This window comes from Crocodylus siamensis, chromosome 1 (genome assembly GCF_052110815.1).
Source record: "Crocodylus siamensis isolate JL-2025a chromosome 1, ASM5211081v1, whole genome shotgun sequence".
Lineage (NCBI taxonomy): Eukaryota > Metazoa > Chordata > Crocodylia > Crocodylidae > Crocodylus > Crocodylus siamensis.
In genome coordinates, this window is record NC_143395.1 from 65,998,890 (window position 1) to 66,018,433 (window position 19,544).

Consider the following 19,544-nt stretch of genomic DNA (forward strand, 5'->3'; position numbering starts at 1 on the left):
CACAACTAAACAGTATTTTGGTCACATATTCAGTTGACTGCAATCTGTCAACAATGAAATAACGAAGAATTTAACCACATATTTGCAATGAGTCTGTATGTCTCAGCACTGTTGAGAAGATACCTGTACTATACGAACACTTATGTAAATATTATTAAGACTTGCTCTGATGGAAACTAACACTCTTCCAAAGGTTATAAATGCAAAGAGAGAATTTTTACAATAACAAAACTTAGTTGCAATAGAATTTTTTAATATAGCAACAGCTATTATCCCAGAAGTTTGCTTTTGTATTTAAAAAAACCTGCCACATTCATAACATTTACATCAAGTTTGATGTGAAACAGCTTTTGAATGGCTCAAAATAAGAATTGTTGGTTGAATAATTATTCACTATAAAAGTAAAAAACACAGATCTTGTAAGAATTTTAAAGAGTTTCCATTGTTTTCTGGAACATGCTGTTTTTGAAGTAGGAATAATTCACTCATGCAAAGCTAGAACACAAACAATATAGCATATATTTTCAGCTAGGCAAGCTTACCTCAATCCAAGAGCTGCTTAGCATGCTATGAAAATAGTCTGGAAAGAAAAAAGGTCAATTTAAGACATGATAAGAGGTAAGTTACTGTGAACAACACAGGCTAAAAATATTATATACGTACCAAGTCTTGCACAGAGTACGCATTTATGACATGGGAATTCCTTTCCATCTACAGATTTCAGGGTCACATCACAGAGGTATGAACTACAAGACATTTAACACAATTTAGAATCATGACAATCCTGAAGCTACTGAGTAAATGTAAACTCTACAAGAGATTAAATTTCTTTTTTGATACATGAAACTAGATATTTTGATAGGTTTTGACTTATATTTCAAAGAAGGGATGGAATTACAAACACTTAGCTAGAAATATAACAAATTCTAACATTAATAGTAGTAAGCAAAAGGTAAACAAAGCAGAACAAGTTTCTCAGCGTTAAGATAAAAAAGAAGTAACATCCATGAAAAGGACTTCCCCTAAAAGCAGGCTTACCTTCCTTTACCACTTCACAAACTATGGTCACATATTATTCAGCATTAATTCAAAGCCGTAACCATACACGTACAATGGTAGGCTTGAAGCAAGATTTATTTGTGGTTTTGTTTAAAACTTATCTTTGCTAACTTAAACTAGGATAGCTTGACAGCACATCTTTCAGGAGTGAAAACTATCCATTGATCCACGTGGGGGGGAAAAAATGTCTGAAATGTTTTCTATGAAAGATTTAATACTTACTTAAACAGGAATAGTCTATACCAAAGGTGTTCAATTCCCAGCCCACAGTCATCAAGTCATCTAGCTCACCAGGCTCCCCATGGGTGTAAAATTCTGCTGCCATTCCCCTACCACCAACTTAATTGCTACTCCTATGCTACCAAATTTTTTAGACCCATGAAGATCCCAGATAACAATCGGCAGAAAAATCGGTCCCGGGGGCGGGCAAGAGCCGGATCTTGGTGCAAGTGACTGAGCCAAGGCTGCACAGGTCTCAATCCCAGCACCGACTGCATAGACTAGCCTCCTGCCACTCATCCCACCTGCAAGCCTGAAAGGTTGAGCATTAGTGGGCTATACTATGTAAAAAGAATTTCCAAGCACAAATAGTAGTAAAGCATCAATTCAGGCACAAAGGAAAATGTTTCAAATATCATTAAGTAAAACTTGTACATTTCTAACTGCCTCCCCCATCTCTCCCCCACCCTCAAGAAACAGCAGCCTCTCACCATTTCTTCTGGTTTAATTTTGGTTTGTTTCCATTTTTCTTGTTGACAACATTAATTTTCCCATTTTCTAATCTGACTCCATCCAACCTGTAAGGCACAAATGCGTATCTCAATTATCTAATTATTGTTAGATTACACGGGTGAGATAAAGTAAATTTGAAAAACAATATGACTTAAAAATTGAACATCTGTACATAGCCTATGGGGAGAATCACTGGTCTCCTGGCAGAAACTAAAAGTTTATATAGATGTTCAGGCTTTTTCTCCTGAAGCAAAAAAAAAGCCACTCCAGGGAATCAGGGTTAAATCACTCCTGAGAGTTACACCCAGGGAACCAAACATCTATATGCTTTCCCCAGGATAAACAAGAGAGAAAAGGCTTCCTGCTTTCCTGAAACTGGGGTCACCCCGATTTCAAGAAAGTGTGGAGGGCAGCCATTTTCCCTACCTTCCCACACAACGAGGGGAGAAGAGAAGCAGCTGTGGCTCCCTGCCTCTTCCCCAAACCAGGGAGCCCTTGGTTTAGGAAGAGGCAGGGGACTTTGCCTGCTTCTGCTTCCTGCCCCCACCACCCAGCTGAGCAGCAGGGTGATGATTTAAAAGCCAGCACTCAGAAGCTGGGCTCTGGGAAAGTTTGCTGGCTCCTCCAGGAGCCTAGCTCCTTGCCACCCAGCAAGTGATGGGGCAGCAGTTTAAAAGCCAGTGGGTGAGAGCAGGCCATAGGTCCCTGAGCACTGCTCTCAGCTGCTGGCTTATAAAATTGGTGCCCCACCACTCAACTTGGCAAAACTGGAAGCCAAGTCAGGAAGACTTTCCTGGAGTCGATCCCAGCCACTAGCTTTTAAACGCTGCTCAACTGAGTGGCAGGGCAGCAAGGGGAAGCTCATGGGAGCTGGCCTGGGGAAAACCTCTGCATGCTTGGGTCCTGGCCCCTCCAGCTTTTAAGTCACCATCCCTGCCAGCTAGTAAAGTGGCAAGGAATGTAGGGGAAGCTGGAGGGGCTGGAAGTACGGTTGCCAACCCAAAAATGTTTTATACTGCAAAATTAACTGACAAGCAAGCTTGGTTTTTTTTGTTTTGTTTTTACTGATATCATGTTTTTAGTGGTGTATATTTTACATAATGTACATAATTTACATTTGCCAGGTCCTGCTTTGCCACCAGGCCTCAGAAGGGCTGGATTCAAATTAGGAGTTTAACCCCAAGCATAGCAAAAAACTAACTAAAGCTTAGTTATCAGTAAAAGAATCTTGGGCTGGCAAACCTGCTCATTTGCAATAGAAGTAACCATATTACTCTAATCCAGGGGTCCCTTATTCACTCTCATACCCCAACTGCACACTGAACCATGCTACCCCTCGCAACTAACCCCCATCCTTACCCCAACCGGTCCTGCTGCCTCCAGCCTAACCCAACCAACTCCCAGAGAAACCTACCTGCAACACAACAGTATTACAGGATGGGAAACAGCAGCAGCACATGGGGTGCAGACAGAAGTGACATTTATCATGCAATTTGCCACTTGAAATCACCCTAAAGCCATGCCCAAACAGAAGAGTACAGCTGCAAAGCCCTGCAATAGCCATGGCAAATTAATCCTCATTATATGAAGGTTCAAATGAAGCTGCTCCTAAGTGAAGCAACTTAATTTGTCTGCTCTAGCTGCACCACAGGAAACTGCAGCTACTGTCTCTGGATGGGAAGTCAGGGGAGGAGGTCCCTTCTGGAGTTCTTGGCTCCACTGGAGTGGGGGGGGGCTGGTAGATTGGAGCTCAACTTGGGAGAGGGGGGCTCTAATCTACCCACCCCTCCACCCCACTCCAGCAGGACTGAGAAAACCCCAGAAGGGACCTCATTCTCCTGCCTTCTTCCCACTCCCAACCAGAAACTGCAACAGAGCTGGGAGAAGCAGAACCAGGGGAAAATGCAGCCTCTCTCTCTGGACTGGCTCCAAACTGGAGCCAATCTTCCACTCTCCTGAACCAACAAATAACACCTGTTGGATCAGAGGAATTGGTGTAATTCATGGCAATTTCTATGCATCACCATGATCCAGATCTGGGAGCTGCACTTCTGTCTGTGCCCATGGTTAGAAGGGGGGGGGATTTACAAAGCCCCGAGAGAAGGCTTCCTGCAGTGCTGTGCACTCTCTTACTCAGGTACCAGGTGGTGTTGCTGTTCCCTGTCTGTCCTTCAATCAATCTCTGGCTGTCCAGCTTCTTTCCAAGTGGGAGCTTCACAAAGCAGCCAGAATTTGATTGTTTTTACTGATAGTTCTTTATTTTTAATGGACTTTACAGATGGGCATTTTTAGCCTAACTTTTCAATTTTATCCTAAACAGTCAGTAAATTTATATAGATAGTTGGCAGCCCTGGCTGGAAGCCATTTGTACAGAAGCTTTCTACATCCTGGCTCCTGGCCCCTCCGGTTTCCATTTGCTACCTGTGCCACTCAGCTGACCCAGAGCAGCAGGGGGCAAGGCAGGCTTTTGTGCCAGGGCAGCAAGGATCAGAAGCTTTGCTGCTGCAGTGAAATGCTGCTGCCACAATCCATGCTTCTCTGGGTCAGCCAAGGAGCAGCATAGAGGCAAAGCAGGCTGCTATGTCCCTGCCACAAGGCTCATGGAGCCCTTGCTGCACCAGCTGAGTGACCAGCTAATTGGCAGAACCTTCCCAGGCCATCTGCAGCAGCTCCTGCTTCCCAGGCAGGGGAGAAGACAGACTGTCCAGTACTGGTCTCCCCTAATGGCTTGTCTGTGAAACTCTCCAGCCACAGGGCCTAGAAGAACGTCTGTAGATTGGCTTCCAGACTCTTCCTATTGGAAGAACCTTCCTCCCCAAACCCTGTTTCCAAGACAGACAGACTGTGCCAGACAGACTAGGAAGAGCTGCAGCAGAGGGGTTCTTGCTGCAGCTGCTTTCCAGTCCCCCCCGCCCCAGCACACTTCTCCTGGAAACAAGGTATGCTACACAATTCCACCCATCTGCAGCAGCAACACTGGCTGTGGCACCCTTGAAAACATCTTGCAGCACTCCAGGGTCTCATGGCACTCTGCTTGAGAACTACTGATGTACAAACATTATTTTGAGAGGGAGTTATTGTTAAATGCAGTCTGTACCACAAGCCATGCCCAGCAAAAGTACTGCATACTGGGTCCATTTCAGAAGATATATTATTTGCATCATCTATCAAACACATTAAATCTCTCAGCACATAGCTGGGAAGTACTTTCATATGCTATCTTGTGCAAGAGTCCCAAGACCTGCTAAGGTTCTGAGAGCAGCTTCTTAAACCACAAAAGCACTGAGGGATCACAAATGCAATACAGTGCCAAATAAGAGGGCACGTTAAAACTGTTTGTTTTCACACTACTGTCCATGTACTAGTATCCATTAAAATGCATAGTCTCTTGAAGAATATCATGATACAATTACCTCAAACTCCTCCCAGCTGACATGTTTACAGAATATGTGAAAGTACAAAATTAGAAGACATCTATCTAAACAGGTTTAGTAATGAGAAACATTTCCATTTTCTGGGTAGGCTGACATTTGGGTCAGAGGGATAATTCACCAAGCAGCACAAGGCTGAGAACTCAAAAAAAAAAAAATCCCTTACCATACCTTATACTTAAATTGTCAAGCCCAAATTTCTTTGCAGCAACTTGCAACATTTTTATTGGGTTGATTTCTTCACCAGCAACTTTGCCTTTTTTAGAAGACTTAGGTTTGTTTTTCTGTCTGTCATTTATTACATGGACTTGATTACTTCTGTAAACCTCAAATGCAGACTTCTCATTAACATCTCCATCAAAACTCATTTTATTCAGGTTAGAAATTAGGGTATCATGGTAGTCTTCTGTTTTTTCTTTATACAGTATTTTTGGCTTGTAACCAGGTGTCAAAAGATCACAAGTGTCAGTGTACATGAACTGCAGAAGGTACACAAACAAATCTGGAAGAACTTTCTCTATCACATAAAGATCACATCCTACAACATCTTCATCTTTATGGTAGACTTTTGGAGAGTCTAGACAGTTGTCATCAGAAATGAACAGTTTCTCGAAGAAGTCAGAACGCATGGCCAAGATGTACTTGTGCACAGGATACGTCTTAGTGCCGATCTGAAACGTCACATCATGAATGTTGTCCATTTCATCAGTTTCTCTTAACAATTTTCTGAAGTCCTCAACAAAATTTGATGAGGAAACGCTTGGAATTTCATATAGACTAGAATACAATAAAATAATTTTTATTTGGTTGCATCTCATCAGAGCTATTTTAAAAGTAAAAGGACTCCCCCCACAATATTTAACTAGTGTATTTACTCTAATACAAAATGAGTGTGCCCCCCCACCTCTTAAATCAGCATAGGGAAAAAAAGCCCCTCACCATACAATCACTTCCAAGAAGATCTCACTAAATATAGTGTTTATCATTAAACTGCTGTCAAAAGCACCATGTGCACAGCAATGAAAACCAACTACAAAGTTGATTAAATGCAAACAACACTAAGCATGACTATAAAACACACGGCCCACGTTGGGAAAACATGCGCCTCGGAGCCTACCAAAAGGACAGGTTAATGCAGCCCATCTGAATAAGATATACAGTAGTGCCCATTAAACACTGTCCCCCTCAGTGCCAACTCTTTTTTCAAGCCATGGTGAGCCACAACATTGCATACAGCTCACCCAGAATGCTTTTGTTGTCCCCTCTCTCAAACCCAGTGCATATCATTAGTATAGTTCCACCTTCCATGATGTGAAGCCAGACCAAGTTGCCCTATGTCTTATCTGCATATACACTTTTGGAGCCCCCCAGGACTTGTGACAAGACCACCCTATTCCAGGCATGAGTGAGGGCTAACTAGCACATAGATCCTTTGGGGGGGCGGGGGGGAAAGAGGTCTATAGTTCACATATATAGAGCAGTGCTGAGCTATGAAATCACCATGGCTCGAAATGCTGTTGACCCTGGTAGGGTAAGTCATGAGCCTTTGGTTTTGAACTAATAGTTGCCCAGCAAGGCCCGGGGAGACAGGGATTAAGGACCCCCCACATCTGTCCTGCAGGTGCCCACCTTAGGGCCCTGAAGGTGCAGGTGAGGGAGCTCCAGGAGGAGGTTAACAGGCTGAGGGGAATCAGGGAGGTGGAGGATGAAATTGATGGCTATTTCCTTTCCCTGCAAACTCACACACCCAAGGAAGAAGCACCTCGGGAAGTGCCCTCCACTGCAGAGTGGCAGACAGTCACCTCCAGAACCAGGGCTGCTCATAACACAGCAGTACCAGTTCCTCCAGTCCAACTGGAGAACAGGTACAAGGCCCTGGCAACTCTGGAGAAGGAACGAGAGGAGACAACTGGAGAGGAGGCAACTCCACACTCTCCACAATCCGAGCAGGCCAAAGAAGCTAAGCAGTCTTGGAGGAAAAAGCGGTGCGTGATCATCATAGGCGACTCCATCCTGAGAGCTCCAGAGGGCCCTATCTGTCGCCAGGACCCCCCAACACGCAAGGTCTACTGCCTACCTGGAGCAAAGATTCAGGATGAGAAGGGGATGATCCAGCCCACCGATTACTACCCCATGGTCCTAGTCCATGTGGGTACTAATGATGCAGCCAGGAGAAGCCCTGATCACCTGATGGCAGACTACCATGCTCTGGGGGGCGTGCTGAAGGAGATAGGCACACAGGTGGTTTTCTCTTCAGTCCTACCAGTGAGCGGACATGGAAGATGGCATGAGACGTGCATCACAGAGACCAACTGGTGGCTTCAGGAATGGTGGTCTCAAGGCAGGCTTTGGTTTCCTCGACAACAACCCGCACATCATGACAAGAGACATGCTCGGATGGGATGGGCTCCACCTTTCCCCTAAAGGTGGGCGTGTGTCTTCTTCTAGGTTGGCGGATCTCCTTAGGTGGGCTTTAAACTAGGCTCGTTGGGGGAAGGGGAAGACTAGGGCAGAGGAAGCCTTGGCATGCCAAACCAAGCAACATCCACAAGTACAGCCCAGCCTAGGCCAATGACCGGAACATATACACAGGAAAGCAACAGGGGCCAGCGTAATGCTGAAAGTAAGGGGCCAGTGCACACATCCTCAGGCAGCCTCAAATGCCTCTCCACAAATACTTGTAGTATGGGAAACAAGTAAGAGGAATCTACCCTCCTGCTAGCTGACACAAACCCAGACATAGTGGGGCTCACTCAAACATGATGGGACCCAACACATGACTGGGCGGAGAATATCAAGGGCTATAGGCTGTACAGGAGGGATAGGACAAGGAGGAAAGGTGGCGGCATGGCGCTCTACATTCAGGAGGAATACACATCCACATCAATTAGCAAAGAATCAGAGAAGGGGCACTCTGAAGTGCTATGGGTTAGAATACAAGGCAGTCAAAGGGAAAGAGATTTAACGGTGGGGGTCTACTACAGACTACCTAGCCAAGGGGAAGAGCTAGATCAGCAATTCTTAAGTCAGCTCAAGGAGGTAGTTAGGTCAAAGGATGTGGTCATCATGGGTGACCTGAACTTTCCAGACATCCGCTGGGAAGAGCAGTCAGCCAAGTCTGACTGCTCACATAGGTTCCTAGCCCAAATGCAGGACCTCCATTTAACCCAGGAGATGCACAGCTCCACTAGGGGAACTGCCGTGTTGGACCTGGTGCTGGCCACCGGTGACGACCTGGTGAGGGGGCTGCGGGTGCTCAAAGACCTGGGTGACAGTGATCATCGCCTACTGGAATTCACCATCCAGTGCAAGATGGCAAAGGCCTACAGCAAGGCAGCAGCCCTAGATTTCAGGAGGGCAGACTTCAACGAGCTAAGGAGAATAGTCAGGGAAGCACTGAGGTCCCAGAGGGGAGGAAAGCCAAGTGACCAAGAAGAGTGGTCACTCCTTAAGGAGCCAATCGTCCAAGCCCAAAGGGAGGTAATCCCAACACGGATCAAAGTGGGCAGGAGGGCGCAAAAGCCCCCATGGCTCACCAAAAGCATCCGGGAATGTCTCCTAGCTAAAAGGGAGGCGTACACCCAAAGGAAAGGAGAGGCGATCACCAGGGAGGATTATACTGCGGTTGCTCGGGGATGCAGGGGGACAGTCAGGAAGGCCAAGGCAGAGGTGGAACTGGGACTAGCTTTCTGGATCAAGGACAAGAAGTCCTTTTTTAAATATATAGGGGGGCAAAAAGAAGGTTCTGGGTAACGTGGGGCCCCTGCAGGACACGCTAGGACATTTGGTCGTCACACCAGACAACAAAACTAACATATATATCGATTTCTTTGCCTCCATTTTCCTGAGCAGTGACCGGAACAACCACCCCCCACCCCACCCAGACCCCAGGGGAGGCGCACCTAGGCCAAGGGTTAGTGAGGAACCAGTTATGGAACTTCTGGAGGGACTGGATGTATTCAAATCAGCTAGTCCGGACGATCTCCACCCTAGAATACTGAGGGAATTAGCTGAGGTCATTGCAAGACCCTTGGCACAGCTCTACGAGCACTTGTGGTGCTCTGGTGTGGTGCCAGAGGACTGGAAGAGGGCCAATGTTGTTCCTATCTTCAAAAAAAGGGGAGGAAGGAGGACCCAGGAAACTATAGGCCAGTTAGTCTTACCTTAATCCTGGGCAAGCTTTTTGAGAGAATTATTCTGGCACATGTCCATGAGGGGCCAGCAGGGGAGATTATCCTTAGGGGCAACCAACACGGGTTCATTAGAGGCAGGTCCTGTCAGACTAACCTGGTGGCCTTCTATGACCAGATCACAAAATCCTTAGATGCAGGGGTAGCAGTGGACGTAGTCTTTCTGGACTTTCAGAAGGCCTTCGACACTGCCTCTCACCCTGTTCTCATTAAGAAACTGAGGGACTGTGGTGTTGAGACCTACACAGTCAAATGGGTTGCTAACTGGCTGAGGGGTCACACTCAGAGAGGGGTAGTGGGTGGGTCATTTTCGACCTGGAGGGATGTGGGCAGTGGGGTTCTGCAGGGCTCGGTCCTCAGGCCCGCACTGTTCAACAACTTCATCAGTGACTTGGACAAGGGGGTAAAAAGTACCCTCTTCAAATTTGCACTAAGATGTGGCCGGAAGTGGGTATGCTAGAAGGGAAGAATAGGCTGTAATCAGACCTGGACAGGCTACAGGGGTGGGTGGATGAGAATAGGATGGGATTCAACACCAACAAGTACAAGGTGATGCACCTGGGGAGGAAGAACCAGCACCATACCTACAGGCTTGGGAACTCCCTTCTCATCAGTACAGAGGCAGAAAAGGATCTTGGAGTCATCACTGATGCCAAGATGAACATGGGCCGGCAGTGTGGGGATGCAGTTAGGAAGGCCAACCACACCTTGTCATGCATCCACAGAAGCATCTCAAGCAGATCCAAGGAGGTGATACTCCCCCTCTATGTGGCACTGGTCAGACCACAGCTAGAGTACTGCGTCCAGTTCTGGGCGCCGCACTTCAAGAGGGATGTGGACAATATGGAGAGGGTTCAGGGGAGGGCCACTCGCATGATCGGGGGCAGCAGGGCAGGCCCTACAAGGAGAGGCTACAGGACCTGAACCTGTTCAGCCTCCAGAAGAGAAGGCTAAGCGGGGGATCTAGTGGCCTGTTACAAACTAGTCAGAGGGGACCAACAGGCACTGGGAGAGTCCCTGTTCCCCCAAGCACTGCCAGGAGTGACTAGGAATAACCGTCACAAGCTGACAGAGGGTAGATTTAAGCTAGATATCAGGAGGTGCTACTTCACAGTCAGGGTAGCTAGGATCTGGAACCAACTTCCAAGAGAAGTGGTGCTGGCTCCCACTCTGGGGGTCTTTAAGAGAAGGCTGGATGAACACCTTGCTGGGGTCATTTGACCCCAGTACTCTTTCCTGCCATGGCAGGGGATCGGATTTGAAGATCTGCTCAGGTCCCTTCCGACCCTACAAACTATGAAACTATAATATAAGTAGGTCTCAAAGTGCTGCTCAAAAGTGTGTGTTTACAGAGTACCTGTACTAAAACTTGCAGCTGTTTTCACCTCCAAAAAAGATAACATGCAAACTAAGTACATGGATACTATATGTAAATTGCTACAGCAATATTTACTTTCAAGGAATTGTTTCAATATTGTACTTTCAATACTGTTTTCAAATTTGCTTTTCACTTCCATACGTCCAGGGAGATCAGGGTCTGACAGTAAGTAGAAAGGGAAGGGACTGCCAGGGGAAAAGAGAGAGCAAAGAGCTACTAGATCCCCCAGATTTATTTTCCCTGCTGTAGCAGTTGGAGAGGGCAAGGCAAACCTCTAATATTTATATTGTATTCCTGGAAAGTTATAATATTAATTAATACATTTCCACATATAGAATATAATTTTTGGATGGTCATCATATAATCAGGGTTGCCTTCTATTTGACTAAATACAATATTCAAATAAATATGGTATTTTCTTTTTTTCACTATTTAAAGTTTCATGGTACAGGCTTTATTACACAGATAACCACTGATATATGTCATTAAGAATTACATGAAAAAGTACAATTTTCTAAAGCATCAAATAGTGTATTTTTCCATCTCAAATAATAAGCCAGCAATTCTTCTATTAAAGCGTCATCGAGTGTTGTATCATTTTTCCAACACAGAAGTACTTAAATAATTTTTAAAAAATTATAAAACCATTTGAAAAGCTCCATTGTGAAGTTAAAATAAATGGAAGTAAATAAGAAAGTATGTTTAGAATCAAAACAGCTGAGAAAGAAACAATTAACTTTTCAATGTTTTATTCTCACACAAATGAAAAACAGATTTATTTGAAAACAAAAATTAACTCCTATTGTTCAGTTTCATAAATTACAGAGCATCTTTGTGTTCCAAGAACTAGAAATCTTCCCAGAAAGCATTCTTAAGCATGTTGCTTATAACACTTCCTGCAATTCAGAGCAAGAATTAGTACACAATCATCCCTGAAATCTATTTTTAGGAGAGTTTGGCTTGAGTATTTTTACATGATTATCCATCAGACCATTTTGCCTTTGCACAAAATAATTAAAAGCATTTTGCCTACACCAACTAAGGTGTGTATGTACTTAATAACATGCAAATACTTTGCACAGAAGCTAAGGTCATCATATATAGTGCAGAAGCCAAAAAGGTGGTGTGGTGCTCTGTCAGGCAGAAGTAGAAATCACAAAAAAAAAGTTGATGGAACAGGGAAAATACTTTACAGCCACATTCCTTTCATTATTTGAGCAACTAAATTTACAGGTTTGGTATCTGAAAAATACCTTGTTTTAGGATCCGACTGTAAAACAGCGAAGTTACTTCCATTAGGATCTGTGGTAACACTAACAGCTCTGTGGACAAAAGCAAGCTTCTCAAGTCGAATTTTTTCATATACACTGTTTGAATCACTGTGACAAGATGTATCAGATGAGCAATTTTGAAGACTTGTTATAACATCTGTTTAAAAAAAAAAAAGAGATATGGGGGGGGACATGAAAGGGTGAATTCACATTTAACTAATAAAAACAAAGGACAAAATTCATGACTGCTAGTTTGGAATCACTCCACTTACTAGTGAGAAGTGGCCAGTTTTGAAGTGAAACAGAAAACTATATAGCAGCAATATTATACAACACATATTAGGACAAGGAGTTAAAAAAGCAGCAAGGAGAATTGAGAGACATATGATAGTTACACAAACTGAAATTTGATTAAGACTGTAGATTTAGACTTAAAAATATATATATATAAGAGCTAAAAGTCATCCAAAAGGCAACATTCCAGAAGCACAATATCCTCCAGCCTTAACACAATGAGGAGGAACTGGTTGGACACAGAACACAAATGCCACCTAGTGATTGACCAAGACATTCTGATCACAGGACTTGAAACTGGATATGTCCCACCTAAGTTCTTAGACAGTTCAACCCTCCTAAGCTTGTCAGATGTAACAGTATCACACTACCTCAGCAAAGTTATAGGCTAATGAGTTGTATCCAAATGCTCTCTCTCAGAATACTTTTTAGTATAAGATTTGTAATTAAAATACATGGTCACTGTATTTGCAGAATGGACAACTTAGAAAACAGACGGGTTTTCTTTAAACCATAAATTTGTAGCACTTGAGTTCTTACCATTATTTCAGAAAATCTTACTAAAATATTTTGATCAGAGTCTGATGCTTGCTTGAACATGTAAAAGTTCTGCATTTAAGTAGTTTTAGATCAGAAGCAGAGAATATTAATAAGCAAAAAGATGGCTCTTTCCACTCAACCAGAGCACTTCAGGTTACCAGGAACTGATGACACAAGACTTTAAAAGCCTCCAATTAAAAAAATTCTCAAGAATAAAGATCCTGGTACAGACTTCTATAATCAAACCAGCAGTCTATCCAAGTTAACAGATCCCTTTACTGACCAATCTGGGGACTAGATCCCATCATCTCTATTAGCCAATGAACAGCACTGTGGGCTTCAAAAAGAAGCTATATTCAATGATTCTGCAATGGAGGGAAGTTGCTATGTTGGGATGCCTAATGAGAAAATAGGGAAATAAAATAGAAGACTGACAGGTTAACTCACGGTGTACTGGAAGTGATGGGGAGGAGGGGGAGGGAAGGATAATATCTCACTTCAGAAAATACAAGACTAGAATCTTAAAAGTGAGGCAAGAAACTGGCTATTGAAAAAGGAAATGGAAATGAGACTCAAAAGACATTTTTCTAAAGGCCATAAAGCTCAAATACATCTCAAGTTGACTGTAATAAAACCTATTATAGTCTATATGTTTGTACACTAGAAGTGAACAAATTTGGTGATTTCAGTCAAATCCTAATGGACGGGTGTTTCCATTTCCAAAAAACAACATGCACGCACAACTTTGTCAGCAATGTGAGTCAAGAGGTCAAGGACTAGGTGAAGCCTGATTAACCTTCTGACTTCAAGAAACAGTTTGTATAAAACTAGACTGCTGTTCTGGTGAGGCAACATAAGGAAACACCCCAAGAGAGAGAGGGATGGGAGAGGCATGGATCAGTATCTGCCAGAAGACCGCTGAAAGTTGCAGAAATGAGCAGAACTAAACATCAGTGCAACAAAGCAAAAACTAAAAGATAATTGTTACAGTTTCCTCTTTCTGGTTTGAGCCAGGTATTCCAGCCAAGCAGAATGTAAAAGATACCCCAGCACAAACTGTGAGTAGATAAAGGAAACTAAGAATGGAAGATTCCCTTTCCTAATATTAAAAAAACAAAAAAACCTCTAAAACCTCCTTTAACAGTTAGGAGAGAGATAAAAACTGTAAGTGACATTCAAATTAGAACTTTTGCTACCGCTTGATTATACTTCAGTATTTCTAAAAGTCATCTTAAAAAACACATAGTAATATTAACCTTTTCTTTCTGAAGATTTTTTCCCCTCTTCTATCCATGTTCCTCTAAAGGTTTCACCATCCTGAGTAACAAACATCATTTCATCCTTATTTAAAGCAAGATCAGATACAAAGACTTGGCGGCCATAGACCCATCGACACTGTTTCATAGGACTGGTAGATGACTTCCAGCAGAACACCTGTAACATAAATGTTGTTCTTTAGAAAATGGAGAGATTACTAGGAAAAAAGCAAGACATTTGCACAAAAACCATGTCACATCTCAAAACTGGATAAAAGGCGATACAGTACGCAAACTTTTCAAAGATCTGGATTTCTCTGGAACATTTTCTTGGAGCAGTACAGGAAGATTCTGTGATACCAGGAGATACTTGCCTGTGGAGGTCCTTCCTGAAAATACTACAAGGGATTACCTAAAAGTAAACTTTTCGTGACTATTACTTCAGCGCACAAGCACATACATAGACCTGCCTCATCCTCACTCCCAACAGCATTTACACTGCTTACATCTCAAACCATCTCCAAAAACCCTGCTGAAGCACTGACACAAAAGGTTTAAGAGGGCAGGGAGGGATACTGCAAAAACACTACTAATTTCACAGAAAGAGTATTCAAGAGTTACTAGAGTTGCATCCACAGGTGCACCTATGGTGGCCATCACAGAGGACATTCCAGTTTTCTGCTACTCTGTCCTCTATTGATAAGAAACCCAGAGGACATAAAAGGTGTCGGGTTTTGTATCAATAGGAGGACAACCAGACTGTCCTCTATGATGGCCATCCTAGTGCACATACACAAAAAAAACACATCATGATAACTTATTTTTGGTGATAATTACATCTCTAAAACTTTAAATAACACTAAACAGATATGGGAAAGAGAGGCATTCATGAAGACTAAAAATGAGTTCTGAAAGCAGGGAAAGAAAAAAAGCTTAAGTGGGAACACCACATTTGCCCTCTTTGTTAAAAGCTCTACAGAATAGTGCTTTCTTCACTACCACAGTTATTTTCATCCACAAATTTTAAACACACACCACTAGATGGTGCTGCACGGTTAGAACATGGTTAGAACTTAGTGACCTAGATCTAAAATCCTGGACTTTTAAGAATTTGTACAAATGACTACTTTATAAATAAACGAGCATTTCAATCAATTCTCTGCATCTGCACACTTGTAAGAAAATATGGTTGTCTGCAATTAAATATAAGCACTACAGCCATTCACTGGGTCCGAATGTAATTTTTCCAAAGTGTGCTCAGGCTACAAGATGCATAGGATCTCTAGATGGTCTAAAGATAGGCTGTAGTAGCACTGATTATGTAGCTTTCATTTCAGAAGACTACTGGCAGTGCTATACAGAATCAGGTTTGTCTAAGCAGAATGCTGGTCTCAACTCATTAAATTTAATGTCCCGTTTCCTTTAAGGCACAGGGTACAAAGAAAGAAAAGTCAAACAAACAAATGGCACATGCTTATGTAACTTAATTATTTTATCATAACACAAAGCTCAAGGCATCTTGTTCTAATGCCTTACTCACAAAGCTGCTGTCAGGATTGCTCACAAGACTATAATAATAATTATCATTATTATTATTATTCTGCAACTAGATGAAAGGAATAAACACAGCTTGTAAGGGAGCTGCGAGGCACGCAGACAAGTGTTTTCATATAACTAAACCCATGAGAGTAGTTATTTCATTATTTTTTTCAGCTAGATAACACCTGCTCAGATGTCAGGTGCCACACCCCTCCCATTTAGCAACCCATAAAGAGAGATGGACAAAAATACAACTGGGAACCTCAACTAGTTCTGTCCTGTTTACTATCAATATACAGCTCACTGAAAATACAGTACTGCATTCAACAAACAACTTACTCTTCCAGCTTCATCCAGGGCAAGAATGCAAATCTTTTGACCCCCGTTTTCTTTAAGGTGTTGAGGATCCACCTTGTATTCCAAAAATCCCCCATTAACAAGAACCTTTCTGAGGTTCAGCTGCCTGAATACAAAAATCAAAATATAAATTAATATATATTTTAGGGGAAATATTAAGGTGTACAACAGTTGACACTATATTTGGAGAACCACTAAAAATTGTAGTTAGAATAAATCACAAGTAATATGTTGTGAAGAATGGAGGGGACAAGTGAGACCCATGAGAATAAAGGTCATGCCACCAGAGCCCTGAAATGGAATTACATCTCTCATTGTTAAAAATGAAAGTCATTTCTGCTTCCAGAAAAAAAAAACCTCATATTAGAATATAAAATGTAGTCATCGATTTATCTTTCCATTTTGCTGCATTTCTTCAGCACTACCTAATCCAAGAAACTTCACCAGATGAAGAGAAGGAAGTTCCCACAACAGGTAGAAGGGGATGTGCAAGATAATCAGATGGCTCTGTACAGCACATGATGATTTCATAATATTTCTGTTATAACTGAGCAAAAACCTAACCTACATTTCATATAGTTCTCAGAAACTCTGCCCATCCCCAAAAAGATTTGCATGCCACATTTGGAAACCTGAATTCAATGACCAAGAAATCATGTGGTTACTGACCATAAAGTAACAAGTTAGGTTCTCATATGTTAGAACAAACTTTTGAAAACAACTGGATGCACATATTAGACTTTACATAATACAAATCCACTGTTGTCTTCCTCTACCTTCAAAATCATCTCCACCACACTAAACTAAAAACAAAGTCTGCACTTCATCCTTACTGGATCTCCTTCAAAAATTTCAGCACAAAAATCCATGGTTATTTTTTTTAAGAAACGGGATTTTATTTAAACTAGATATTTCCTTTTAATACACCTCTCCAACAGCCTCTATAAAACAATTATGACAATTTATATTAAGGTCAAAGACTGACACACACCTGAAGACCTTTAAATGTGCAAGGCCTTCCAATACAGTTTGTTAAAGGAAAAGACACAGTAATATGTCAACTTTTGAACTTCCCAGGCCAGGGGAAAAATGGGAGAACCACACCTACTTGGAAGCCATCTTCTTGCATTGATAATCTGTAAGCAAGTAAATATCTCCTCTTTCAGTAACACATACTGTAGCACCATCACTTGCAGTGACTAAGGACACAGCAATGTCCTTATGATGCAGAGCAGAGACTTGACGAGGTGCAGTTACACATTTCTCTCCATTAGGATCCAGCAAATATCCTACAAAATACATTTACCCACAAATCTTACTTTAGAAAGCATAGTTATTAACTTAAAAACAATATCTTCTTCATTCCTTTAAAGATTCCCAACACCAATTAAATTTTAAAACCTTTCCTAAGAAAATAACAATTTACTTCCCCCAAATAATTAAGGAAATATAAAATGTTACTTATAATGAAGTTGCTATTTTTTTTCACCCAACACAAATGTCATTAAACATGGATTTCTGGTTAAATGTACCAGGGGAAGAATAATTCAGTAGAGATAGTCATTATAATAGCACAACAGAAGCTGCATTTGTTTTGCAGCACTTTGAACTGAAAGCTTATTGGTAAGGCAGACAACACAGCATATGTACTCCATTGTGTTAAGTCAAGACACAGTCTGCAACACTATAGCTACTACCACAACACAACTGCAGGTATTAGCTAATCTGTGGAGCATCTGCCCATAATCACTGTTCCTAATTTGTTCAGAGCTCGAGCAGGGTGTCAGCCTATCCAAAATGGCTCCTGTAGGTCAAGGCAGAAGGCCCCTAGCAGACATTACACTTAAAACATGATTAACAAGTTATTCACATCATAAATAGTAACTGGACACACATTAATTCAATTAATTGACACAATAAAACAGGGAAAAAAGACACAATTATTATACAAAAAAAATGCATAACAACTTTGTGGCCGGTTCTCATAGCACCATAAACTGACCATGTGGCCAGCACCAGAGCCCACAAGGTACTGACAAATGCACCCAAACATGGGAGCATCACCTGCCAGTATCAGTATCCCCAATTTCACAGTCACACTCCCTCCGTGCACATGGGAGACAACTGTGGGGATCACAGGTCAGATCTATCATGCCTTAACTGGAATGTATATCAGCAGCTGAAGTCAGATCCCCTTTCCTGGTCCAAACAACTTTAAAAAAATTCTTTTAAGACTTTAAGATAAGCCCTTAGGAGGAATACTAATTTCTTTAAAAAAAAAAATTAGTACTAAAACACATCTGTATTTCCTTGCTACATCAGCACCTCCCAGGATATCTCACCAAGCAAAAACAAATCACAGCTAAAATGTTGCTTTAAGACAGATGTGGACAACCATTTTGACTCGAGGGCCACTTAACCATTTTGGTGTCCTCAAAGGCCATATGAGAGTTTTGGTGTCTTAGAGCAGTAGTTCTGAACTCTTTTTGTACCAGGACCCATTTGTAAACATCAATGGCCAGTCCTGACCCAGTCCCCCTCACTCCCAAGCTGCTGCCCCCAGGTCCCCGCCCCACAATGTGCAGGCCAGGTCATAGGTTCATGTGGTAATGGGGGACATGGGAGGCCCCAAGCAGCCTGCAAGGGAAAAGCCATGTTTCCCACTTTTTTGTTCTTTAAAGGAGAATCCATTTTTAAAGTTTCTCCATGACCCTTTCGCATATTCTGTCTCTCCCCTTCTCCTCCTCCCTGGAGCTGCAGCACACCTCAATACTCATCTTCTCTCTCTTTTCCCCCCACCCCCTACCCACCCAGAGCTGCAGCACATGCCAATCCTCATCTCCAACCCAGAACCTGTCAGCCCTGTCTGCAGCTTATGCCATCACCTGCCCACACAGCAGAAGCAGCCCAGGCAGGCGCTGGTGTCAGCTGTGGACATGGCCAACAGATTCCAAGTGGCAACCAAGGCATCCGCCCGGGTCCACAGCTAACACCACCACATCAGCACTGCACAGAAGTAGTCTCATCCACTCATCCAGCACAACAGAAACAGCCCCACCTGCCTGCCTGCCACCACGTGACTGCTGGAGCTGGAGCCACGAGGGGCCCATGGACCAGATCCCATGAGTTGGTGGCCACTAGCCTACAGCCTGGATACAATCAGTGGGCAGGCTGGATCTGGCCTGCAGACTGAATTTTGCCCACCTCTGCTTTCAGAAATTAATGGAGAAAAAACTGCTGCTACAGGTTTACCAGGTATATAAAAACAGTTACTAATTATATGTGATCTTTCAACACACATTACTGGTAAGTCACCATGAAGATGATGACATGAAACACTAAAATAGGACTATAAGCTAGCTTTTTCATAGAATCTGGATCAAATCTGAAAAACAAAATTTTTCCAACCACATTTTGTAGAACTAAAAATGCTTTACTGGGTGAACTAAATCTACCATGCCATTCCCTTTGGCCCTCCTCAAATACTTCAGAAAAAG

General features: G+C 42.7%; 1 protein-coding gene across 1 annotated transcript in view; it reads right to left on the reverse strand.

Annotated features, from left to right (window-relative positions):
- Positions 1–19,544, reverse strand: part of IBTK (inhibitor of Bruton tyrosine kinase) — a 96,279-nt gene that overhangs the window by 46,979 nt on the left and 29,756 nt on the right. Inside the window, exons 8-15 of the mRNA XM_090035519.1 lie at positions 17,156–17,336; positions 16,030–16,153; positions 14,152–14,329; positions 12,044–12,218; positions 5,394–5,999; positions 1,770–1,856; positions 664–746; positions 543–580 (exon numbers count right to left, since the gene is read on the reverse strand). Of these exons, the coding sequence (XP_089891645.1) occupies positions 543–580; positions 664–746; positions 1,770–1,856; positions 5,394–5,999; positions 12,044–12,218; positions 14,152–14,329; positions 16,030–16,153; positions 17,156–17,336 (1,472 nt within the window). The remainder of the gene's footprint in view (positions 1–542; positions 581–663; positions 747–1,769; positions 1,857–5,393; positions 6,000–12,043; positions 12,219–14,151; positions 14,330–16,029; positions 16,154–17,155; positions 17,337–19,544) is intronic.